The 27,233-nt window shown below is 43.6% G+C and overlaps 1 protein-coding gene across 3 annotated transcripts in view; it reads right to left on the reverse strand.

Annotated features, from left to right (window-relative positions):
• Window positions 1–27,233, reverse strand: part of BRCA1 (BRCA1 DNA repair associated) — a 589,423-nt gene that overhangs the window by 298,758 nt on the left and 263,432 nt on the right. For all 3 annotated transcript variants that reach the window (XM_073608372.1, XM_073608370.1, XM_073608373.1), the window contains 2 exons: window positions 13,212–13,296; window positions 10,030–10,208 (listed from right to left, as the gene is read on the reverse strand). In XM_073608372.1, the coding sequence (XP_073464473.1) occupies window positions 10,030–10,208; window positions 13,212–13,296 (264 nt within the window). The remainder of the gene's footprint in view (window positions 1–10,029; window positions 10,209–13,211; window positions 13,297–27,233) is intronic.

The raw sequence follows: 27,233 nt of genomic DNA on the forward strand, positions 1-27,233 counted from the left end.
GCCTGGAGTGGGGCTATCTCTGGTGGGTTTTGGAAGAATTCGGACTAGGGCCCGTCTTCATAAGATGAATAAAAATATTGTATAATGGTCCAAGTGCAAAAATTAGGGTTAATAATGAACTTTCAGAAAAGTTCCATCTAGAAAGGGGGACGAGACAGGGGTGCCCATTGTCTCCCCTACTCTTCACCCTTGCGATGGAACCATTGGCAATTAGTATCAGGTCCTGTGTAAACAGAAAATCAGGAGAAGAGAGGATTGCCCTATATGCCGACGATGTCCTTCTCTTCTTGGGGGACACGGAGCACTTCCTTAAGCAGGCAATAAATATGGTAGAGAGGTTTGGCAACCTTACGGGATTAGTGGTAAATTGGAGTAAGTCAGCACTGCTACCAGTAGACACTCTTAGGAACCCCATAATGCCTGAAATAGCCCAATTAGAAGTTGCTACAACATTAAAGTACCTAGGTATAAAACTGACAAAAGACCCAAATCAGTATATAGATGACAATATAAGCCCGCTTCTAATTAAATTCAAACGTAAAATTGATATTTGGAACCGGTTACCCCTGACAGTAGCTGGGAGATGTAATCTAATTAAGATGGTATGGATGCCTCAATTATTATATCTGTTACACAATTCCCGGTTTGGTTAAATAAGAGGTGGTTTAGGAAAATAGACATGTTGTTTAGAGAACTGATATGGAAAAAGGGCAAAGCCAGGATTAGTCTCCAAGCCTTGCAGTTGCCAACTAGGGAGGGGGGAATGGCGGTCCCCCACCCCAGGAGTTACTTCCTGGCGGCACAACTGCAGCATCTAGGAGGGGGTAATGTTAGCAGGGGTTTAATTATATTAGAAGCACCGCATAAAACAGTGGCAGAGGTGTTAGAGGCAGACTCTTTCTTCTTTAGCAATCTTACAACTAAGATGACAATAAAAGTCTGGACAGCAGTAAAAACACTAATGGGATATGATGGGTTTACAGAGTATGCCCCTCTTTGGCACAACAGAGATTTACAGGAAATAGCAGATATGGGGGAGTTTAAAGAATGGGAAATAAAGGGCATAAATAGATTATCGCACTTATATAAGGGGTATACATTAAAAACTTTTGGAGATCTGCAAAGGGAAAACGGGATACCAAAACAAACATTTTATAGATACTTGCAAATGAGACATGCACTCAGTGCCCAATTCAAGACACAACCCTTAGTATGGAATAATGCACCATTGCTCCAAAAAGTAATCAAGTCAGACAACGCGAAGGGACTTATTTCAGAAATATACACACAGCTGAGTAGTAAAAGCATTGCAAGGTTTGAACATCTTAAGTGTAGGGAAAAGTGGGAGGAGGATATAGGGGAAATAACGGAAGTGCAGTGGAAAAAAATACTGGAGCTGGGTTATGCGGTGTCAGCCTCCCCCTCACAGAAAATTTCACATTTAATGCTGATACATAGAGCATACTATACTCCCAAGAAGCTGTATAGGTTTGGTTTAAGATCAGATGCCAAATGCCCCAGATGTCATGAAACAGGAGACCTGATCCACATGGTATGGAGATGTCCCAAGCTGTTCCGGTATTGGACGGGGGTAGTAGATATTATAAATAGAACGTTTGGGACCACTTTACAAAAGCCAAAATGCGAGGCACAGAGTAATCTCTGGACCTATGTTCACAGCAGGCAAGATTTCCAGGTACGATAGTAGACTTTCCTGGAAGTGGCTTCTCCTGCCTATAGCAAGGTAGAAATAACAGACTCAGAGATCCCACTGTCTTTAAAGACCTGGGCTTCAACAACCATGCTGTTGAAGCCAAAGACTGAGAAGCAGTTTAGAATACAAAATTCTGGGCCAGTTCGGTGTATACAGAATCACTTTTTTCCTCTTCTGCTCCATCTTTCTGAGCATGTGAGGAGGAATTTGCACCGAAGGGAAGGTGTAGAGTGAGACCTGGGAATTATCAAGGCTTCCAATGCTAGGGCTAGAGGATTCTTGGTCCTGGCTACAAACTGAGAAAATTTGTTGTTGAATCTAGAGGCTAGGATGTCTACATCTGAAGTCCCCTATTTCACACATATTAGAATAAAGATGTCTGGGTGAAAGGCCTATTCCCCTTGATCCGGGCGGGTGCAACTGGGGTAGTCCTCTTTCCAGTTTTCCACTCCTGGGATGTGAACTACAGAGATCGCTGGACAGCGAGTTTCCGTCCATGACATTATCTGACTTGCATCCTTTAAGGCTGCATGGCTCCTGGTGCCCTAATGGTTGATGTAGTCCACAGCCGTGGTATTGTCTGAATAGACCCTGAGAGGATATCTTCTTTGTGTGCCATTGAGTGTACAGTATACACTGATTTTTTTTCTTTTAACCACTTCCGGATCGCTGCACGCCGATATACGTCAGCTGTTTGAAGAGAGATATCTTTGCTATGGCAGCAGCTAGCTGCCATAACCCCGGTATCCTCCTTCAGCAGGCGGTCTGGTTTCCGATGATAGTGGTCTTTGCGGCGGATTCGCCGCAAGATCACTTTTATCGGTGGCAGGAGAGGGCCCCCCTCTGCCGCTTACCGGAGGCGACGGCAGAGGCGATTGGGTCCTCTTCCGTGTGTGATATGGAGACGAGTGAGGGGAAGAGGGCCCCCACCTGTCTCCATACGATTGCAGGGCGGAAGCGACATCAAAACGTCACTTCCGTCCATAGCTCTTAAAGGGCCATTTTTTTTTTTTCTTTATATTGCATTTCTCTGTAAATATGAGATCCGAGGTCTTTGTGACCCCATATCTCATATTTAAGAGGTCTTGTTATGCTTTTTTTCTATTACAAGGGATGTTTACATTCCTTGTAATAGGAATAAAAGTAATAATATTTTTTTTTAAAAGAACAGTGTAAAAATAAAAAATAAAAGGTAAAATAAATAAGAAAAAAAAAAATTTTTAAATTTTAAACACGACCTGTCACGCCGAGCTTGCGTGCAGAAGCGAACGCATACGCGAGTAGCGCCCACATATGAAAACAGTGTTCAAACCACACATGTGAGGTATCGCCGCAACATGTAGAATTTTTTAAACGTCGCCTATGGAGATTTAAGGGTAAAAGTTTGTCGCCATTCCACGAGCAGGCGCAATTTTGAAGCGTGACATGTTGAGTATCAATTTACTCAGCATAACATTATCTTTCACAATATAAAAAAAAATTTGGCTAACTTTACTGTTGTCTTATTTTTTAATTAAAAAAAATAGGATTTTTTATTACAGCTTACCTGTAAAATCCTTTTCTTTCGACGGACATCACGGGACACAGAGCCACAGTAATTACTGATGGGTTATAGGGTATCACTAGGTATTGGACACTGGTCACACCCTAATCAGGAAGTTCAACCCCCTATATAACCCCTCCCCTTCCAGGGATACCTCAGTTTTGTAGCAAAGCAGTATAGGTGTATTAGAAGAGGGGCGGGACCTCTGTGTCCCGTGATGTCCGTCGAAAGAAAAGGATTTTACAGGTAAGCTGTAATAAAAAATCCTATTTTCTTTTCTCGGACATCACGGGACACAGAGCCACAGTAATTACTGATGGGATGTCCCAAAGCAATGCCAACTGAGGGGGGGGGAATCACAACCAAGTAGGGTGCTATCAGACCTGAGGACCTTGTACCGCTGTCTGCAGCACACTACGCCCAAAGGCGATATCCTCATGCCTTCTCACATCCACCTGATAGAATCTGGTGAATGTATGAACTGAAGACCAGGTTGCGGCCTTGCAGATCTGAGCCATAGAGGCCCGGTGATGCACTGCCCAAGAAGCACCAATAGCCCTTGTGGAATGTGCCTTGATCTGAAACAGGGGAACCTTCCGTTTCAAACCGTAAGCTTGAATAATCAACTGTCAAATCCATTTAGAAATGGTCGCTTTTGACGCTGCCTGTCCTCTATTGGGACCCTCCGGCAGCACAAACAAAACATCCATCTTGCGAATCTGAGCAGTTGCCTCCAGATAGGTCTTGACTGCTCTTACTACATCCAAAGAATGTAATGACCTTTCTTCCGAAGAACAAGGTTCTGGAAAAAAGGAAGGTAGCACAATGTCTTGGTTCAGATGAAAATCTGAAACCACCTTCGGTAAAAAACTAGGATGAGGGCGCAGTACCACTCTATCCTTGTGTATAATCAAGTAAGGCTCTTTACAGGAAAGAGCTGCTATTTCTGATACTCTTCTAGCAGAAGAGATAGCTACCAGGAAAATTAGTTTCCTCGTCAGTAAGACCAAAGGAATCTGACGTATTGGTTCAAAAGGTTGTTTTTGTAACATCGACAGAACCAAGTTCAAGTCCCAGGGGTTTAGGGGCGCCTTAACCGGAGGATTAAGACGCATCACCCCCTGTATAAAGTTTCGGATCAGAGAATGCGAAGCAAGCGGCCGTTGAAACAACACTGATAAGGCCGACACCTGGCCCTTGATGGTACTCAAGGCCAGCTTCATCTCTAATCCTAATTGTAGAAAATCCAGAATTCTACCTATGACATATTTCCTGGGATGCCAACCCCTGGATTCACACCAGGATACATAAGCTTTCCAGACTCTATGATAAATCATTCTGGAAGCTGGCTTCCTTGCATTGATCAAGGTAGATATGACAGGACCTGAAAGCCCACGATTTTTCAGAACGTGGGATTCAATAGCCCACCCGTCAAATCTAGCATTTGTGAGGCAGGCTGGAACACCGGACCTTGAGCTAACAGGTCTGGGTGTATCGGTAGGGTCCACCGGGAACCCACCATCATCCCTGCTATTTCTGCTTATCAGGTTCTTCTGGGCCAAACGGGGGCCACCAGAAGTGCCGACTTCCCTTCTTGCCTGAGTCTGCGAAGGAGCCGTGGTAGTAGCAGAATGGGAGGGAATGCATAACTCGGTGAGAGCCGATGCCACGGAATCACCAACGCATCCGTCCTGCCTGCAAGAGGATCCCAGGCAACCGGTAGGAAGGATTTCCCCTTCTGTAGGTTTTCGGGTATGAGCCATCAACTGAGGCTCTGACGCATCGCATGCGACAGGTGCATTGGAAAGTCTAATGCCTGCACCTTCCTGTTCCAGGTCAACAGAATACTGTGTTGCAACAGTTCTGCTTGGAACTGCGCATAGGGAACTGCTTCGAATGAAGCCACCATCTTCCCCTGCAGCCTCATACAAAGGCGGACAGAAAGACCCTTCTTGGCCCTGACTGTCAGAATCAGCTCCCTTAGAGCAATGATCTTTGCCTGCAGACACTTCATTTAAGCAGGAAAAATGGGCACATGTAGGCCTGCATCTCTGATGCTTATAGATGTCAGAAATTCTCCTCCCTGCAGGATGGAGATTACTGTCCGAATTGATTCCAAACGGAAGGACTGCATCCTTGGGAATTGTTTCAGATCTCTCAAATCCAAAATGGGTCTGCCGTCCCCATTTGGTTTTCAGACCATAGAAAGATTGGAACAGAGTCTCAATCCTTGATCCTTTGTGGGAACCCCCACAATGACCTCTTGCGACAAAAGTCGCTTTATCGCTAGAAGGAGCGACTGCTTCTCTTCTGGTTTTCTGGGAACACCTGATCTGAGGAAATGAGGAGAGGGACATTCTTGGAACTCCAGTCTGTACCCTAAGGTTACCGTGGAGATTACCCATCTGTCCTGGAAGTCCTTCTGCCAGGGCCCTGAGAGCTACAGCAGTCTTTCCCCCCACTCAAGCGAGCGGGGCGCCCCTTCATGAAGAGGTCTTAGTGTCTTGTTTAGAAGACCTTTTCCCCCAGGATTTCTTGTGTCCCTGGGGTTGACTCTTGTTTCTTGCCCCAGACGGAGGAGACCGTCGTGACTGCCTGGAGGCTGATGCCCCTGGCACTGGGGAAAGAGTCCGTTTAAAAGAGGGACGCTTACTCTTCTTCTTATCAGGTAAGAGAGTGCTTTTCCCACAGGAGATCATCTTGATATAGTTATCCAAGTCCTCTCCAAACAACCTTTCACCACGGAAGGGAAACCCAGCCAGGAGCTTCTTACATGGTGCTTCGGCTGACCAGTTTTTCAACCATAAGATTCTACGTATATGCACCAACCCAAGCGATAGGTGAGAGGTTTGCACGATAGAATCTCTAATGGCGTCAACAGCATAACATAAAGCCGCAGGAAGGTTAGCAAACCCCTGGGCCTGCTGTTCAGGTAATACTTTGATGACCTGCTTAACATGGTCTCTTAAGTATTGACAGACTCCAATCACTGCTACTGCAGGTTGGGCCACTGATCCTGCTAAAGAGAAAACATCTTTCAATAAGAAGTCCATCTTTTTATCCACAGGATCTTTGAGCATCTGAGCATTGTCTACAGGACAAGTCAGATTACTATTTACAGAGCAAATGGCTGCATCAATAGCCGGTATTCCCCACCTCTTCATAAATTTTTCTTCCATAGGATAAAGTGTAGAAAACTTTTTCGGCGGAAGAAATTGCTTATCTGGGTGATCCCACTCAGAATAAAGCAGCTTTTCAAGTAAATTATGAACAGGAAAAGCATGTGCTGCTTGGAAAGGTTTCAGTGACCCCAAAGCAGAAGAGGATTCTGTAACAGTTTCAGGTATGGGCAACTTAAATGTGGAATGGACCAAACCAGTGAGGATCTGCACTAAGACTTTCTCCTCTTGGGAAGTCGCAGAGGGTCCCTCTCCACCTGAATCCTCCGAAGAGGAATCATCTGTCCCATCCCGATCCTCTGAAAGGGATTCATCTCCTTTATCCCACAGCTCCTCTGACTGAGGGTCTTGGGGAGCAGAGGAAGGCCTTGTGCGTTTTCTTCCACTGAGTGAAGATGTAATCACGGCCATTCGTTTTTTCTCTAATCCAGAAATGGTTGAGGAAAAAACTTCTTGTGTAATGTACACAGGGGCTGAAGTGCCGGCAGCAGATGTAGCCCCTAACCCCAATGGCTCTCCCTGTCCAGCTGCCCCTGGTCCCTCAGGAGGGGATGGTGTAGCAGACAGGGGGTCCTCAGAACCTGAACGAGACCCCCTAGTGCCTCTGGTTCTTGGGGTGCTTGAACCTCTTCTACCCATAGTGCAAAGCAACAAGGTGTGAGGTATCAAAAACGAACACTGACTGCTGAGCGATGTAGTCTGGCTAAAAGCCTTGCTACCAAATGCCCAATCCGGTGTTCTTTCCTGAAGGAAGGCTGGGGGTGGGGGAATACGGAGGAGGCCGGCAGTGATGGGCCCTGCATCGCAATGCGGCTTCGGTGGCGGCGGCGGTAGCGGCTGTGACAGTGCAGTCTCACCCGCCTTACAGCATACCTGAGCCTCTCCCTAGCCTGGGGGGACCATCCCAGCAGAGAAAACCCCCCACCATCTTACCTTTGGAGCTGGAGGGAGAGCCTGTGCAGCGGACGCTGAGACAGAATCAAGCATGAGAAGGTTTGTGCTCTTGGCAGCCCCCGGTGGTCACAATAGGCACAGCATGCATTTACCGTAAAGGAGAAGAGCCACTAGAATTGAAATTCCGTGGAATCTCCTCTTACCTTATCCAGGCCGCAGGGTTCAGTTTATACAGACCCAGCCTTCGCCTCTCACGGTGGGCTCCGTTTGTGAAAAACCGTCAGAGACTGGGGCCCCCATCAGTAGGGGGATCCTTCAGTTCTGGGCCTGTAAAGCACCTCGCCAGAAATTAGGAAGTTTAAAGCCATTTTCTGATCCACGGGTCCAGCTCTCTAAAAAGAGAAGCGTTACAGGTAAAACCTCGTTTCTTCGGACACGAGGCCCGGGTACCATCCAATTCGGCCATGAAAAGACACTTTGAATGGATTCCTGATTAGGGTGTGACCAGTGTCCAATACCTAGTGATACCCTATAACCCATCAGTAATTACTGTGGCTCTGTGTCCCGTGATGTCCGAGAAAAGAAAGTGTATTTTTTTTTTAAAAAAGTGCGCTTGTAAGATCGCTGCGCAAACATGGTGTGACAGACCGTCATTTTATTTTTTAGGGTGTTCGAAAAAAAATGTATATGATATTTGGGGGTTTTCTAATGAAAAAACTGTTTTTAACTTGTAAACAACAAATCTCAGAAAGAGGCTCGGTAAAGGGTAGGTCAAAAAGTGAATACTAGAAATAGGCCATCAAAAAAGCCTTCGATATCTCATTAGCTTAAAAAATAGAAGAGGCCACAATTGAGGCCTAATGAAAATCACTACCTTACAAAAAGTGCAACAGATGCATTTGGAAGTAGACAACCAATTAGATTATCTTTATGGCAATCAAAACATATTCATAATCTTTGTTCTGTCCATTTCAATTGTGCAGAACTCGGACCAAGAATACTCCTTATAGCACTGTTAACAAGCCTAACCACACAACAACAAGATATAGCATCACTGACTCAAAAACAAAAGCAAATTAAGAAGCAATCCTTCTCCAATGAAAATGGGATGCCTCAAACCAAAAAAAAAAAAGAAACCAAAAGAATAAAAAAAGTACGGTATTATATAAGTATGCTCAAAGCTTATTTAACCACTTCAACTGTAACATCTGTATACTCCTCACTGACCTGAGCAATGCATAATATATACTGTATATTATATATATATATATATATATATATATATATAGGCAAGTACAGCATGCAAGAGCAGTTTGTTTATGCTTCTGGAGCAGCATGGAGCTGTATGCAGCAGCCTATGTGAGTCAATACTGAATATGGAGATGGGGCAGTTGTATAGACTCACCCATACATCCAATTTTTACAGACGTCTAAGATACAAGTGCATGGCCCTGAATGATGCACACTTTCTGCATTCAGGGCCATGCACACATCCCTCCACACCTGTCAATCTCAGCGTCAGTATTACACAATCCGGTAGTGTCGCTGCCACAGGCATGCGTGATGAGCAAGGCACACAGAGTGTATATACTTGGTGCTGTAATAGCAAGTCTTGTGAGGGGAGGGGGGTGGGCAGTTTGCACTACAGACTTTTAGCTGTAGTGGTCCGAAATATCTAACGAGTTCATTCATTTCAGGGGAGGATAAGTGTAATGGCCATAACAGGATACATTTGTTTTTGGAGCCCATTTGACCACTTTTTAACGTTATGCTATATACTGCACTGAAGACACAGATGGAGTAGAGTACATTTGATTTCGTTAAGTGCATTTTTTGGCGTTATTATAGAACTCGTCATTGTGATTCTTTGCCTTTGTTTGTGGTTTTACACTATGGAAGCTTTTTTTTTGTCTCTTTGCAATAAAAGAGAAGTGCAGGACTACAAAATAACAAACATAAATACTCTCTATGTAGATATAGAACTGAGTGATCACATGACCGCTGAGATCTCTCAGTTCTCAGTCTTCACTGAGCAGAGAGTGGTGACTGTCAGTCACCAGCTCTCTGCTCTGCCCCTCCAGAACTGGGAATGGTAGCGGCTGGCCCAGGCATCTGGGGTGGATCACCATCATTATTGTCGGGTTCCCTTCATCGCCAAGGCTGGCTCTGTGATGTCAGCTGAGAGACGGTTTGAGAGAGATCCTAGGTGGAGGTGTGGTGGAGAGAGACAATGTACTATACGATGTGTATTGATGATATTAACCGTATACTGACCATTAACAATTGTGGTACACTGCATTTGTTTAATCCCTCCATTGAAAAGGGAGACGTCAGTTGATGCAGGAATAATTTTTGTAGCAGCTTTTTTGGATGATTGAACACATTCAATTCTCTTTTTTTGAACACATTCAATTCTCAATTTTTCATTTCAAAGCGTTGAGAATATGATTGGACATTGGTAACTGAGCAATTACTACGATTACTGATACAGCTTTAAAGGACTTTTGTTTATTGTCATTTTATTTCTGTTTAGTTAGTTTTATTGTATGGACTTCTTGCACATTTTTGCTTTTATTAGTGCACCCAATTTATTCATTGGGTGGATGTTTTTTCACCAAGCATAGATGCTATAAATACAATAGGAGATAGGAGTACAGAGCATGTTTTAAAGAAAATCAGGATAGATAAAAGCAGGGTACCTGGCCTCTTTGTAGATGTACTGCATTCAGCTGACTGTTCCAAACTATTAGACTCATCCAGTGTAAGGGCACTTTCTTTTAATTCCTTCAATAACAGGAAGGTGGAACGAACTTTCTCTGGCGTTTCCATTCGTGATTTTGACTGGGATGGACTAAGTGGAGGAGTTGGTGATCTTGACCTAAAAGAAACAAAAAAACAAACAATGCATCAAGCAACTGCAGGCATAGTATACTGAAGGTGATTAAAGGTGAACACTAGGTTAAGCCTGGTATACACGATGAGAATATCAGAAGAATGATCGTTTTTTGGGTTTTTTTTGCATGCTAGTCTCATATTGAGAAAAAAAAAAAAAATGAAAACTCTCGTGAGACAAAATACAACTTCCCGTGATTAATGTAATGTATTCTTTTGTTTCCAAGCATATGCGGTCTTGGTTGCGTGAATACTGTGCTGATTAACCCTCGGTCCACCGGCTTTTTTTGTACCACCTTGCACCGCCAGGGTCCAATGGGCCCTGTACTATAGTGTGGTACATATAATGAATAAATCTTGGTACATATGAATAAAAGTTTTAGTATAATTATTTTTATTGTGAAACAGTGTAATTATGAATTTTGATGATAATTTTAGCTAGTAAAATATTGAAAAACCATGAAATACTAAAAAATGCTTACTCATATGGTGATAATAAAGCATATTCTCCATATTTTGAGCACTAACTGTAAAGAGTATTTCGTCTTATTTATATTTTTCACATAAATTCACAGATAATGATAAAAATGATATAAAAAATTGTCAATTGAGAGAAACATGAAATTTTGATGTGTAGCTGTAGGGCATAGGTAGTTAGAAAAGTTATGGTAATATGATGAAAAAGTTTCGCTGTCCACAGTTCAAACACACAATACATTTTTTTTTGCACACACAACACACTGTTCGAGTTTTTCGGTCTTTGCTGTTACGGCAGATACTGCAACGTGCTCTCTTTTTTGGTGGTTGTTCTGAGGTAGAAGTCTGAGGAACATTAGGCCCCTCAGATACTCCAGTGAGTGCTTTCCCAAGATGTGTAAGGAAAATCTTCCTTTTGTGTGATTTACTTGCATTCCAATCTGGTTTTAGCGACATCCAGATAATGTAGGCATTAATAGCACTAACATCCAACATGTTATAAAATATAACCATTGGTCATCTTCTGGTCATTCGTTTAGTACTGTAAGGAAGAACCATCTTATCCAACATATCGTCGCCTCCTTTTGTCTCATTGTATGACTGAATTCTCAGTTTTTTTGTCTTCACGGTTTTGAACAGTAGGTTGCGAATGCATAGAGCTCAAGAGGGTAACAACTTTACTTTATTGGGGAACTGCAGAAAGTGCAGAGAAGGGTAACCAAACTGATAAGAGATATGGAGGAGCTCAGCTATGAGAAAAGATTAGAGGAACTGAATTTATTCTCTCTTGAGAAGAGGGGATTAAGGGGTATATGATCAACATGTACAAATATATAAGGGGTCCATATAGTGAACTTGGTGTTGAGTTATTCACTTTACGGTCAACACAAGGGGGACAAGGGGGCACTCTTTATGTCTAGAAGAAAAGAGGTTTCATCTCCAAATACCGAAAAGTTTCTTCACAGTAAGAGCTGTGAAAATGTGGAATAGGCTCCCTCCAGAGGTGCTTCTGGCCAGCTCAGTAGATTACTTTAAGAAAGGCCTGGATTGTTTCTTAAATGTACATAATATAACTGGGTACTAACATTTATAGGTAAAGTTGATCCAGGGAAAATCCAATTGCCTCTCTGGGATCAGGAAGGAATTTTTCCCCCTGCTGTAGCAAATTGGATCATGCTTTGCTGGGGTGTTTCGCCTTCCTCTGGATCAACTGTGGGTATAGGATTGTATGATATTTTTTATTTATATATTTTAATGGTCAGACTAGATGGACTTGTGTCTTTTTTCAATTAATTGATTAACTATGTAACTTTGGGGATGGATAGATGCATGGGGTGCTGAGGTTGTGAATGATGTCCAGGTTGACGCAGAGATACCAGCCATTTGATTATACAACATGATTGAGTTCTCTTTAAACTTCACCAAGTGTACATGTTCAGTTAAGATATTGAGGTATTGTGATTCCTTCCTTGCCTCCCCCTCCTGCCCTCCCCCCCCCCCCCCTCATCTTCTCGGTATCCTTAATCTGCCCCCCCCTCCCCCTTCCCCCAGTCCCTCCCACAGTACCTCCTTGATTGATTGTTTTAATATGTCACCTCTACACCAATACTTTGCTGCAATGTCATGTATTGCTCTCATACTTCTTTATGTTGTCTATATGAGGAAATTAATCATCTATCTTGTGACTATATGTATACTGATATCATATTTAAATGTGCCTATGCATCGCTTGTAATGTTTAAATCTTGAATAAAAAATGTTTTCTTGTAAAAAAAACTATGTAACTTTGTTTTTCTTGGGACAGTAGGATGCAATCATCATGTCTTTCTGGAAACCAGGGTAGAGTAGTCATTTTGTTTTTTTGTGGTCATAAATTCTTGGGGCAGTTCTTTTTTTGTTTTTACGAATTGTTCCAACAACTGTGATTTTCTTGTCCAGTAAGTTTTAGCTAACTGCAGGCTTGTGCAGAAGTTATCACAAGTGATGTTTCTTCCAGAATGTAATATTCCTTGAGCCAAATCCATTACCACTCGCTCTTCCATTTAAAAAATACAACACAAACTACCTACAGGGTCCATTGTAGACCGAAAGTTAAACAAAAATTCTTTGTTGTTATCATACAAGAAACATTTTTGTGTTTGTCCCTTCAGGTAAATTCTCATGAGCTGTCATAATTGGCTCTCGAAAGCTGTATACTAACGAGCAGATTATCGGACGGTCGCTCTAAAAGTGGTATTTTTTTGGTCGATTTTGTTTATCCTGTGTTCTAGGCATTGCTGTATAATGTAACCTTACAGACTTTGTGGCATTGTTCTTTAAAGCTCATGTGTTGTGATAAGTCCAACTCAAAGACTACCAACTCCTTCCTATATACATTTGTTAAGATATTATCATTTAATTTGATGGTAGGGTAAACAAAGTTTGTAATGTGATATGGTAAGTATAGGGAGTCTATTTGAGCATGTCTGTGTAGGACCATTTAACTTATACTCAAGTCTCCTGAAAATCTTACCCTATCCCAAAGTGAACTGGCTGCTCAACACTCCTCAAAGGTTGTACATCAGTCTCTGGAACACAATCAGGTGATTTGTTTGCTCCTACAAGAAAAAAAGTTGGGCAGGATCAGTAGGTTTTTATATTATTAGTAGACACACTATAAAAAGCTATTTTCTGCCCAAAGAGGTCAACTCACAACACGTTTCTGACCACGTACTAGGAATTGTATAGGCAACAAAAGCGGATCATTGATGTATTGATAAAAAAGTAAACTAACAAAAAGGAATCCATGACCGGAATTTGGAAATATTTTAATCAACAAGCTGTATTTATTGTAATTTTCCCATTATTTTTCTGCATTGTTAAAACGTTTCACATAAGAAATATAAGGGTCAGCTATAAACCTCCCCCGCTTCCCAAGTTGTGCTCTTAGGTCAAGAATAGTAAGATGTTTAAAAAATAAAATAAAAAGAAGAATCAAAATAAAAATAAAAATGACAGCCCAAAACAGACAGACAGTTTATCAGAAAACTTGGACACTCTGGAATATGTTCAAATATTCAGAAGAAGGCAAAACCCTTTTTGGGAACCCGAATTAACAAGACCCAGTGTAAGGAAGTAAGCTTATGAAACGGAATGACCCCAGCTCATCACTATAATACCCCAATGACCCATCCCCTCCCCCTTGCTTTCCCTCCAACCCTCCCTTCCCCACTTCTCTCCTTCCTCCCTTTTCTTTTTTCCTCTATATGCTTTTCTATTCTTCTGTGCTATACTCAGGTTGCTGCTCTCTGGGTGAAATATTTCAGTCTGTATTCTATTATATTGACAGAAAACGGAATTCTCAACTGTAGATCGATTTACATACTCACAGTAATTGAACTGCTGAGATGTAGCATTATGGGAACTATGTATAGACCGATAATAATATCTTAGAACAACATTTATATGTTTAAAAAATGTTTCAAGATGTATTATATATAGCTATGATGCAATATCGGGAGGCGGCAACCCCCCCCCCCCCCTACTGTTATGTATTTTCCGGGCTTTGCCCTATTCCTTTGAAAATAATAAAATATATATTTGAAAAAAAAAAAATAAAAATAAAACTGCTTTTAGGATTACCTAAAACAGCCCCTCTCTAGCCTTGTGCTAAGGAGAAACTTCTGAAATAATGTTCATGTGTCAGGGAACCCTTACTAAAAAATGTTATATCTACAGCTCAAGGTAATTGTAGTTATAAGAGTGAAAGAATAAAGAATGTGATGGTTAGGTAATTAATAACAGTGGTTAGTTACTTGGGAGACAAGAGGAGAAGCTGTCCTATGCTGGTTCTGCCGAGTGATGTTTTTGCTAGAACTGTAGGTACTATCAGTCAGGAGATCATCCGCTATGGTTTACTACTCAAGAAACACCTGGCAATCTCTTAAATAAAAGAATGGTAGCGCCTCTAACAGTAGCTGCAAGAACAACCAGAAAGGTAAAAGGAGAAATCTCACCTGTTTGGATGGCTGTTGCAACACTATGTGTGGAAAAACATACAAAGCAAATACTGTACAATGCAGGAATCAATGTCAATGAGGATTGTAAGCCCAAGTTATCAGTGTGGCTCTCCTTCCAGCACAACCCACCTGGGAAACCATGCCTATTGCAACCTCAGTGCTTGGGTAGCTGTTCACTGGCTTCAATACAGATTCCCCTAGGACATTCGTGCTGGTTCTGGGTGAAAAAGGTACTGAACCCAAATCGGTACAGGGCATTCAGTCCCTCTTTACCTAGAACCAGCAGGACTCCCCGGGGTGAATATGTACTGAAGCTGGTGGCTAGGCTACTTGAGCAATGAGGGTGCTATAGGCAAGGCTTCCCTGGAAGTTGTGCATGAAGGAGAGCCACACTGAAGACTTGGGCTTACAGCCCTCATTGACATTGATCACTGCATTGCTTTTGCCTTGTGTTGCAGCAGCCATCCAAGCAGGTGAGAAGATTTCTCCTTTTATCATTCCATTCATTCTAGCGGCTACTATAATGCCCCGTACACACGGTCGGATTTTCCGATGGAAAATGTCCGATCGGAGCGTGTTGTCGGACATTCCGACCGTCTGTGGGCTCCATCAGACATTTTCCATCGGATTTTCCGACACACAAAGTTTGAGAGCAGGCTATAAAATTTTCCGACAACAAAATCCGATCGCGTCAATTCCGACCGTGTGTGGCCTGTTCCGACGCACAAAGTGCCACGCATGCTCAGAAGAAATTCCGAGTCGGGTAAAATTAGCATTCGGAATGGATACAGCACTTTCGTCACGCTGCAATGTTAAAAATGGTTTAATACAGCGCACTCTCTTCTTTATAATGTGAGAAGAATGAAGTAGTTTTGCTGCTCATATTCACACAGACTTCTCACAAACTTATTTCTTTACTATTTATCGGGATTCCCTCAATATATTTGGAATTGTCACATCTGACAAAATTTTTTTTTTTTTTTTAAAGGCATTTTGTTTTTAGATTTTAGGTTTGTATTTTTTCCATGGCTGATCTTTGTTTTATTTTATTTTTAGTTTTACTCCAGAATATTTTTGTGTGTTTTTTGTGTGTCAAGTTACCACAACACCATTATTATCTTGTATTATTTAATCTCAAGGAGATTGTTTGGTGTTGGTGTCCCTTGTTAATTTCACATTGTATTTTTGAAATGTACCTGAATCCTCACCAACAAACTGTCCTTTTTGAAGGAAAAAACACATAGGCAAGTATAATTGAAAACAAAAATCCTTTATTAAGGGCTCAGAACCAAACAAAGAGGGAGGCAACACTGGATAAACAGCAGAAATTAGCGAAGCCTTGGACATCAAAATTGGTGGCCGAGGAGTCCATATGTAAGGAAGTGCAGTCTGGTCCAGAAGTCCCAGAGATCCGGAAAGCAGCAGATGACATCTGTGTCCCCAGGCTGTGGTACCACAAGAGGCTGTATCTTTTGCCAGACCAGACTGGATCCAGGGTCATCACTTTCTGGTCTTCCTTCCACGCTTCATTCCCGGCTGTGGCTCTGCTGTTGGAGATGTGGCAGGAGGAGGAGTAGGACCTGGAGGAGGAGGAGGACTAGTAGGACCTGGGGGAGGAGGAGGAGAAGTAGAAGGACCTGGAGGAGGAGGAGGAGGACCATGTGTGAGGTCACAAATGTGGGTATCAGATGTTAGTTGGGCCCTCAACCCCTTATTGAGAGCTTCCAAAATTAATGACTCACACATGAGTTGTTGGTCCTCCTCCATCCGCTGCATTTTACACGCAATTATGGCAGCAAAGTCCTCCTCCACAGTGTGTGGTGCTCCCAGGGCCTCTGTAGCCTTCCAAAAGAGGCCCATGGCAGCCTCCTCTAGGGTACTCCTCTTCCTGCTACTTTCTATTTGCAGGTGTAGAGGAGGGACCGACATATCAGGCAGCCTGCTCGGCCCGGCCACCTCCTGGCTGAGACTTCCCTGTGTATGAAAAAGGGACATGGTTTTAGTTTTTGCATCATCAATCACAATCACAAATTAGTACTCCAAACTAACATCTAGTTAACATCATTGATTGGACAACCTGAACTATTTAGAGGAATGCTATACTTGGCTCAAGCTGGGCTCCTCCACATGTTGCTGCCTGGAAGGCCCAAGTTGGGCGTCAGAAGCCTCAGCTGGGGGGGGAAGGAAGCGTGGAAGGAAGACTGGAGAGTGATGGCCTGGGTTCAGTCTGGCCTGCCAGAAAATGCAGCCTGTCATAGTACCACATCCTGGGGACATAGATGTCATCTGCTGCTCCGGATCTCTGCGAATCCTAGACTTTCTTGCGCTCCCTTAGATATGTACTCCTCGGGCCACCAATTAGGATCCTCAAATAGGTGATGTCTGCCGTGGGGATCACCTGCATCACAATTTCCAACAATTGATCCAGTGCTGCCTTCCTCTTTGTTTGGTTCTTATAATGTGGGTGGTTGATCTCCCACAGACAAGGCAGCTCCCTGAACATGTCAATGAAGATTGCCATGAAGTCGGTATCGTTCAAGATATCCATTTTCCCTGCAAGACACAAGACAAACCCTAATGTCAGGCAAAACTCTCCTAATCTTGTTACAATATAGGCCTCAATGTAGAAGCAGTATAGGCCCAAGTTTGGCTCTTACCTTCGTTATCACGATAGGCGCCTCCGATACTCCTTCGTCCGCTCACAGATTGTACGTACTACGCACGCGTGTTGAGCTTTATACACACTGCGCATGCGTGTAACTCCGCCCGCCCCTGAAGTTCTTTCTAGTCTATTCCCCGCCTCTTTTCGTTTGGCGTAGTGGGTGAAGAGCACATGGCGGAGTTAGAGCAGGTGCATGCTAATTATAGCAACGAGGAGGAGGAAAGCCTGGATCCGGAAATGTCCCGATCCAGAAGGAGACGATTTAAGGCCACAAATATGTCCTTTGGGGAGACGTTGGAGATGGTCGACATCCTGAAGAAGGCCGACTATGACGGAAAGTATGGACCTTACTCCAACCCCAACATCAGAAAGGCCAAGATCATGGCGAAAGTGGTCAAAAGTCTGCACCGGAATTTCGAGGTACGACGATTGAAAGATCAGCTCGTAAAGCGGTGGTCGGACCTGAAATTAAGAGAGCCAGAGCAGTACAGAAATATCCGGAGAGTGCTGCAAAAAAGTAAGTAGTTGTGCTGTGTTCCTATTCTTTTTGACTTTATTACGTTCGTGCTGCTCCATATGCTTTTCTTAAGTGCTGTACAGTTTAAAATGGCAACTTTAATGTTCATGGGCCCATTATTCGTTCGTATCAAACATTTTTCTTTCGGCCTATAAAACACCATTGTTTAGGCCATATGCATTTTCCTACATTTTTTAAGGCCTACTTGTATGAAAAATATTTGGTTGTGTAGATGGGTTTGTTACTAGAATGAAATGCAAACTAGATTCTGTGTAAGGAGAGGACACTCAGCAGCTGTTTTCACATCTGGACGCTGGAGCACTAGTGTGGGACACCAGAACACCATTTTTATTAGGGGGCCCACACAGGTGCTCCAGTGTATACTATAGGGGGGTCTCCATCTGTGAAGCTTGTACAAAACAGGTAAAGTCTTGAAGCTTGAAAAAGGACAATAAAAATGCTACATCTTGGAACTCTGCCCAAATAGACTATTGTACCCCACTTCCAAGCAATGTTTCATCTTTAGATTTCGGCCATCAAATATCTGTGTGCTAATTATACCATTTTTGTTTTACATAGGGGAGAAAAGACTCGGAGGACACCCCTCATCCGAGGAGACCACAGACCCCCCCACCTCTGGAAGAAGGGGAAATACCCCCAACCCAAGCAGGAGGAGGAAGAAGATGTGGTGGAAATTGACACAACAGGTGAGTGTCTGCGACCACAGACTCAGGTAAGAGATGAATGCCGGCAGATTTTTGATACCTGTTTTTGTTTGGTTTCTCTCTTTTTAGGTGATCGTGATGTTGTGGATCGAGATCCTTTCACATCAGAAAGTGCCCAGATCCTGATCGGGGAGATCATGGGGTGTAATTTAGAATTGGAAAACCTCAAGAAAAAAATCAATGATGTTATTCAAAAAAATAATAACATCATTGATGTTTTGGGGCGAATTTAAAACCCCTCAAAATCACTTTGTTTTTTTGTGTGCTACAATCTTAAAAATGTTTTAGCGATGTTTAGAAAAGCCAAATTTGGAGATCAATGGACGCGTTTTGGGGGTGCAACCCCTTCCTCAATAATAAAGTAGCTGTGAGGAAGGGGTTGCTCATCCAAAACATGTCCCTTGATCACCCGTGATGGCAGCTAGCACATGTAGACATTCGTAAATTGGTGTGCATCTTCCAAATTTGGCTTTTCAAGGGGTGACTTCACCCCATCTGAACGCAATATCAAACACAGTTCCTAAATACTCATGTCTGTTATTGCCTTCAAGTTTTACCATATGTGAACTTTGTAAGTTCAAGATTTTTGTCTTTCTTGTTGGTTTTACACATGCCTGTTTTAACTTAAATGGACATTTCTATTTTTGATAATGCCATCCCAAAAATTGTTATACAACAAACATGGTTGGTTTGTTTTAAAAACCTTTTCCAAATGCACATGTGATTGTGCAGGTATTAAAAAGATTGTTATCAAGAATGTGTGGATTATTGTCTCAACGCTACAACACTTTTGTGGTGATGTAATTGCTGTTTTCTGTGAAAATGGGGGTTATTTCCTCAGGGCAAATCCTCTTTGCACTACAAGTGCAGTTTCAAGTGCACTTGTAGAGCAAAGTGTCTACGCCTTTAGTAAATAACACCCAACAGTGCTTTGTATAAGGTTACACAATCACGCCATTTTCAGGACTACCCACATTGCTGTCAGGGTCAGCTAAAACAAACACAAGCAGTAAATGTCACCAAAGATTAGCTTTTTGTTTTTTATTTGATAAAGGCTTTACAAATTGTCTGGCATATTGATGGCCCCCCTACCCGCAAAGAACTCAAGGTATCTTAACCGGACATCACGGGCACTCAGGGAGGGCAAGCCAGGACAGCCACTTTCAAGCGCCGTCAGGGTTGTTACATGTAGAATTCCGGCCTCAGGCCCAACTGAGCCAGCATAGTTGGCAGAATGTTGGCGTAAAAAGTTATGTAGAACACAGCTCGCCAGGATTATATGATTAAGTTTATACTCTGCCATATGGATGGGTGTCAGAAATAGGCGGAACCGGCTGGCCATGATTCCAAATGTGTTCTCCACCACTCTTCTGGCTCTGGCCAGCCGGTCATTAAAAACTCTCTGTTCCGGGGTGAGGGTCCTAATCGGCAATGGCCGCATAAGATGGTCCCCCAGCGCAAATGCTTCATCCGCAACGAAGACGAATGGGAGTCCTTCCACATTGTCTTCTGGAGGTGGCAAGTCCAAGCTGCCATTCTGGAGACGCCTGTAAAACTCAGTCTGGGCGATGACTCCACCATCGGACATCCAGCCATTCTTCCCCACGTCCACATACAGGAAGTAGTAATTAGCCGACACCACCGCTGACATCACAATACTATTGAACCCCTTGTAATTATAATAGTAGGACCCCGAATTGGGTGGTGGGACGATGTGGACGTGTTTCCCATCAATTGACCCTCTGCAGTTAGGAAAGTCCCACTGCTGGGCAAAGTGGGAGGCCACAGTCTGCCATTCCTGTGGCGTGGAAGGAAACTGTTGAGGAAAACAAAAAAAATTACTATTTTTGCACATAAACATGGCAAGCAGATTAGACACAAACATTCTTGGCCAACCTCCAGATAACATTTATTAAGGGGAATTTTACAACACCAAAGTATAAGGTACACCTATCATATTCCCCCTCCCCCCCCCCTCATGGGCCATTTATAACATTATAGGGGGGGGGGGGGATCTTGGACAGGTAACCCTCTCCACTTCATTGAGAGATGAATGCCTAAATACAGGGTATTACTTGGAACAGCCCCTCCTTTGTTACACTATTGGCAGACCACTGGACAGGTAAGAAGTGTCCTAATACAAAGATATAAATACACACTGTACACATTTGAACATTCTGCTATTACCTATCAAGATAATAAAAGTATCCACAAACTTTAAACAGTACCATTTGAAAGTATACAGGCAGGCCCTTGCACTACATGCTTTGGGGAATTCATCCATACATCTGACCACAAAAGAGATGGGTATAGTGTGTATGGGTTTGGCAAAGTCAGCAAATAGATGATAGAGAATTGGGATCAGCTGACTTAGCAGTTGGGGGAGGGAGGGTTACTAAAAATGATTTGGGGACACCACAAAAAAAAAGTCTCTGGCACTCTGCCTGAATTTAAAGCACAAATCACATTACAAAACATTTTAGGGGGTGTTTGGGGTAAAGCACTACTATGGAGCTGATAAAATACATTGTTAAGTGACTACATGAGGTGAATATAGGGGCAGGAGAGCATGCTGGGGAGGTTAGTGAAGGCAAATATGTATGAAGGACTAAAAAAATAATTACATAAAAATCCAGCATGCATGAGAACAAAGGGGACATTTACAGCATATTACAATCATGGTAATTTGGGAATGAGGAGAGAAATACAATATATTAGCAAACATTCAATACAATAAAATGTGATATTAAAGGATAAAAATCTTACCTTCATATACAGGGGCATGGCGCAGACATCATGGCTCTTTCCTGAGTGGCTCTGTCACGAGTGATGCGCAGTTTCACCGACGCAGTTATCAATTCTGATCATGTCTTCTCTGCTCTTTTACAGGTAATTGTCTCCTATCTCCTATCCAACTGTACATCCCTACTGAACTGGCTTTGCTGAGTCTGCTATTAGTATTTTTGGTAATTGTCTCCTATCCAACTGTACATCCCTACTGAACTGGCTTTGCTGAGTCTGCTATTAGTATTTTTGGTAATTGTCTCCTATCTCCTATCCAACTGTACATCCCTACTGAACTGGCTTTGCTGAGTCTGCTATTAGTATTTTTGGTAATTGTCTCCTATCTCCTATCCAACTGTACATCCCTACTGAACTGGCTTTGCTGAGTCTGCTATTAGTATTTTTGGTAATTGTCTCCTATCTCCTATCCAACTGTACATCCCTACTGAACTGGCTTTGCTGAGTCTGCTATTAGTATTTTTGGTAATTGTCTCCTATCTCCTATCCAACTGTACATCCCTACTGAACTGGCTTTGCTGAGTCTGCTATTAGTATTTTTGGTAATTGTCTCCTATCTCCTATCCAACTGTACATCCCTACTGAACTGGCTTTGCTGAGTCTGCTATTAGTATTTTTGGTAATTGTCTCCTATCTCCTATCCAACTGTACATCCCTACTGAACTGGCTTTGCTGAGTCTGCTATTAGTATTTTTGGTAATTGTCTCCTATCTCCTATCCAACTGTACATCCCTACTGAACTGGCTTTGCTGAGTCTGCTATTAGTATTTTTGGTAATTGTCTCCTATCTCCTATCCAACTGTACATCCCTACTGAACTGGCTTTGCTGAGTCTGCTATTAGTATTTTTGGTAATTGTCTCCTGCTGCCATATCTTTAAACTTCCATATTTACTGCTAGCTCTATAACAAACACACTGCAATAGCAATATTACTGGTGATTGATTCTCAACTCCATGTGGCTTGAGTGATCAAGAGAGGTAATTAGCTTTACGACCCTAGCCTGTGTCTGGCCTGGCCCTGGCCATCTCCTCCCCATATTCAGGTGTCTCACATCAGACCCAATAATGACCAACTGAGAAATGCATCCCAGCTTAGGCTGTCTATAAATTTATGGCAGCTTATGGGGTGGCGCAGACAGGGGCATGGCGCAGACATCATGGCTCTTTCCTGAGTGGCTCTGTCACGAGTGATGCGCAGTTTCACCGACGCAGTTTAACGAAAGCAGGATAACTAAAGCTGCATGAACAACAGGAACTCTGCTCCACTCTGCAAGACGACAAGCAAACCAACTTTGAAATTTATTTTATATTAGGTTAGTTTCCCACTCTCTATCCACTAACATGCTCCTTATTCTCTTCCTTCTCACATTGGTGTCTTCTATCCTCAAATTATCTTTACTCTACCCCTCCTCTCTTCCCTGCAGCATGCACATATCACCCTCACTCCTACCCTCTCCCTACTATGGCACCCATCATCTCCTGCAGTTGTTGCACCCACATGCTGACATAAACTCCAGGGCCACTAGACACGTGCGCTCATGCACATCCCACTCCCACCTTGCCTTCCTCACCCTCCTCCTTCTCCTAGTCTCAGGTGATATTTCTCCTAATCCTGGTCCGCCATTTTCCAAATGCAAGCCACATATCCAATACCCCTCCCCCTCTGGCAACCACCGCAATCCACTCAGTTTAATTTCTATCCCCCTACTTCCTCAAAGTACCCCACCAATCTCATGTGCCCTGTGGAACGCCCGCTCCATCTGTAACAAGCTAACATCTGTACATGACCTCTTCATCTCTCATGGCTTGAACATACTGGCCATAACAGAAACCTGGCTGCAAAATTTTGACTCAGCTTCTCCTGCTGCCCTCTCCCATGGTGGTCTCCATTGGACTCACTCCTCCAGACCCAACAGACAGAAAGGAGGTGGAGTTGGCTTCCTTCTGTCCCCACAAAGCACCTTCCAAGTCCTTACTGTCCCTCCCTCTCTATCCCTCTCTTCTTTCGAGATGCACTGTATTCGTCTGTTTTCTCCCATTTCTCTGAGGATTGCAGCAATTTATAGGCCTCCAGGACCGGTATCGCGCTTCATTGATGACTTTGCTGCCTGGCTACCCTACTTTCTCTCCTCTGAAATACCCACCATTATTCTTGGTGACTTTAACATTCCTGTCAATGTCAACAGCCCAACTACAGCTAAACTTCTCAACTTAACCTCATCTTTTGACCTAACCCAATGGACACATACTTCCACTCACTCCAATGGTAATACCCTTGACCTTGTATTCTCCCATCTCTGCAACCCTGGCAACCTCACCAACACCCCCTTTCCTCTATCTGATCACAACCTCATTACTTTCACTGTATCCTTGCCTCCAACCACCCATCCCTCCAAGCAGCAAACAATTACTTGTAGAAACCTTCGCCACTTTAACCCTTCTCTTCTCTATTCTGCTACTGACAACCTATATGACATAATCTCTCCCCTGTCCTGTCCTGACCTGGCCACTTCTGTCTACAACAGTTCACTCTCATCATCACTAGATGCACTTGCTCCCCTAACCACACGCAGAATTAGGCCCCGACCGTTACAACCCTGGCAAACTGACAACACTAGAAATCTCAAGAGACATTGCCGTGCTCTTGAACGACTGTGGCGTAAAACCAAATGCCTGCAAGATTTCACCCTATATAAATCTGCCCTTCTAAAATACAATTCATGCCTCCATGCTGCCAAACAAGCCTACTTTGTCTCTCTTATTAATTCCTTGTCATCCAGTCCCCGTCGGCTCTTCTCAACCTTTAACTCTATGCTTCGTCCACCACCCCCTCTACCCACTAACTCACTCACTGCCCAAGAGATTGCCAATCACTTCAAAGACAAGATCAATGCAATTCGTGAGGACATCTCCACTGTGCGTACATCTTCCCCACCCATCATACCTTGCCCAGCAGCACATTCAACCCTCTCCTCTTTTGAATTGGCTACTACGGAAGAGGTTACAAAAATTTTCTCGAATGCCCACCTAACCAATTGTCCCTTGGATCCTGTTCCCTCACAACTACTACGGTCACCCTCTTCTTCTATCCTATGCTCCCTCACCCACATCTTCAATCTCTCCCTTTCTAGTGGCATTTTCCCCTCCCCTCTAAAACATGCACAGATCACTCCCATTCTTAAAAAGCCCTCACTGGACCCTACCGACCTGAACAACTTAAGACCCATCTCATTACTCCCATTCACCTCTAAACTTCTAGAACGCTTAGTCTACAACCGTCTTAGCTCCTACCTCAATGAAAATAACCTTCTTGACCCCTTACAGTCTGGCTTTCGCTCGCAGCACTCCACGGAAACTACCTTACTAAAACTCACTAACGATTTACTAACTGCTAAAACCAACAGCCAGTACTCCATACTCCTACTACTTGACCTCTCTGCGGCCTTTGATACTGTTGACCACCCGCTCCTTCTCAATAAACTACATTCCCTTGGCCTCCGAGATTCTGCTCTATCCTGGTTCTCTGGCTATTTATCACAGCGCTCCTTCAGTGTCACCTACAACTCTGTCTCCTCCTCTCCATTGCCCCTTTCTGTGGGGGTCCCCCAAGGCTCGGTTCTTGGACCCCTTCTCTTCTCTATCTACACCACCTCCCTTGGTCACCTAATAACTGCCCACGGCTTCCAATACCACTTATACGCTGATGACACCCAAATCTATCTGTCTACTCCTCACCTCACTCCTTCAGTCTCCTCTCGCATTACTAACTTACTAACTGACATATCAGCATGGATGTCGCACCACTTCCTTAAACTAAATCTCTCTAAAACTGAGCTATTAATATTCCCCCCCGCCCGTGCCCCCCTCCATGACTTTTCCATCAAAATCAACAATGCAACCATCAGTCCCTCCCCTCACGCCAGGGTACTAGGTGTAATCCTAGACTCCGACTTGTCATTTCAGCCTCAAATCCAATCATTGTCAAAAGTTTGTAGAATTCACCTCCGTAACATCTCTAAAATTCGCCCTTTTTTAACAAATGAAACCACCAAGCTCCTCATTCACTCCCTTGTTATCTCTCGCCTTGACTATTGCAACTCCCTTCTCATTGGCCTACCGCTCCATAGGCTATCCCCTCTTCAGTCTATCATGAATGCTGCTGCCAGACTTATCCACCTTACCAACCGCTCAGTGTCTGCCAACCCTCTACTTCAATCCCTACACTGGCTCCCAATCACCCAGCGAATTAAATTCAAAATTCTAACCACAACATACAAAGCCATTCACAACTCTGCTCCAAGCTACATCACTAATCTTGTCTCCAAATATCACCCAAATCGTCCTCTCCGCTCTTCTCAAGACCTCCTGCTTTCAAGCTCTCTCATCTCCTCCTCCCATGCTCGTCTCCAGGATTTCTCCAGAGCCTCTCCCATCCTCTGGAACTCGCTACCTCCATCTATCCGGCTATCCCCTACTCTTGCTACCTTCAGGCAATCCCTGAAAACTCATCTCTTCAGGAAAGCCTATCACGTCTCCAACTAATCTCCTACCACTTCCACCAGCTCATTCCCCACAGTTACAACCTTTTGTACCACCTGCCCCACCCTATTAGATTGTAAGCTCTTCTGAGCAGGGCCCTCTTAATCCTATTGTATTGTATTGTATTATATTATAACTGTATTGTCTCCCTTTTATATTGTAAAGCGCTGCGTAAACTGTTGGCGCTATATAAATCCTGAATAATAATAATAATAATAATACTCCTTCTTTAGGACCTGGATGATGGCAGAACAGGTCTCCGGGATAATGATACCCAGAGCCTGGGGGGAGATGCCTGTCGAGAACTTCAAGTACTGCAGGCTTCTCCCCGTCACCAAGTACCGCAGGGTGGCGATGAGCCTCTGCTCCGGAGTGATGGCTTGCCTCATGCAGGTATCCTGCCTGCTGATATAGGGGGTCAGCGAAGCCAACAAACGGTGAAATACGGGGTCCTTCATCCTGAGAAAGTTCCTGAAATCATCAGGATTATTCTCACGGATCTTACGGAGCAAAGGCATATGAGAGAACTGGTCACGCTGAAGCAACCAATTCTTGGTCCATGAACTCCTCCCCACCCTGTTCATGGACTGGACTTGTGTCAAGGTCAGGACCCCAACACCAAGCCCCCGCACAGCATGAACTCTACGAGGAGTACGTATACGCAACATGGCTAGAAAACGGTCGGCTGCTCAGAATGAAGTAACAGAACGCACTGAAGAACAGCAAGGCCTGTGAAGAGCGACCTGAAAAACAGCAATGAAATTTCCTAACACGAGATTAGCAAAAGGAGCCCAAAAACGTGGGTTTTTTTTTTTTTGGGGGGGGGGGGGGGGAGTTTCAAGAATTAAAAGAAAAAAAACAGTAAAGTTAGCTCAATTTTTTTGAATAATGTGAAAGATAATGTTACGCCGAGTAAATAGATACCTAACATCTCACGTTTTAACCACTTTCGGACCACCAAACGCCGGTATATGTCCTTACTTTGAGGAGGAATATCGTTGTTATGGTAGCAGCTAGCTGCCATAACCCCAGTATCCTCGTGTTCGGCCGGCGGTCCGCTACAAGATAAAAGTGGTCTCTGCGGCAGATTCGCCGCAAGATCACTTTTAGCGGTGGCAGGTGAAGGCCCCCCTCCAGCTGCACCCCGGTGCCCTCCGCTGCTTACTGGAGCCATCGGCAGCGGCGGAGGCGATCGGGTCCTCTCTGTGAGGGGAAGATGGCTCCCACCTCATATTTAAGAGGTCCTGTCATGCTTTTTTTCTATTACAAGGTATGTTTACATTCCCTGTAA

The sequence above is a fragment of the Aquarana catesbeiana genome, linkage group LG12, assembly GCF_042186555.1.
Source record: "Aquarana catesbeiana isolate 2022-GZ linkage group LG12, ASM4218655v1, whole genome shotgun sequence".
NCBI classification, from domain to species: domain Eukaryota; kingdom Metazoa; phylum Chordata; class Amphibia; order Anura; family Ranidae; genus Aquarana; species Aquarana catesbeiana.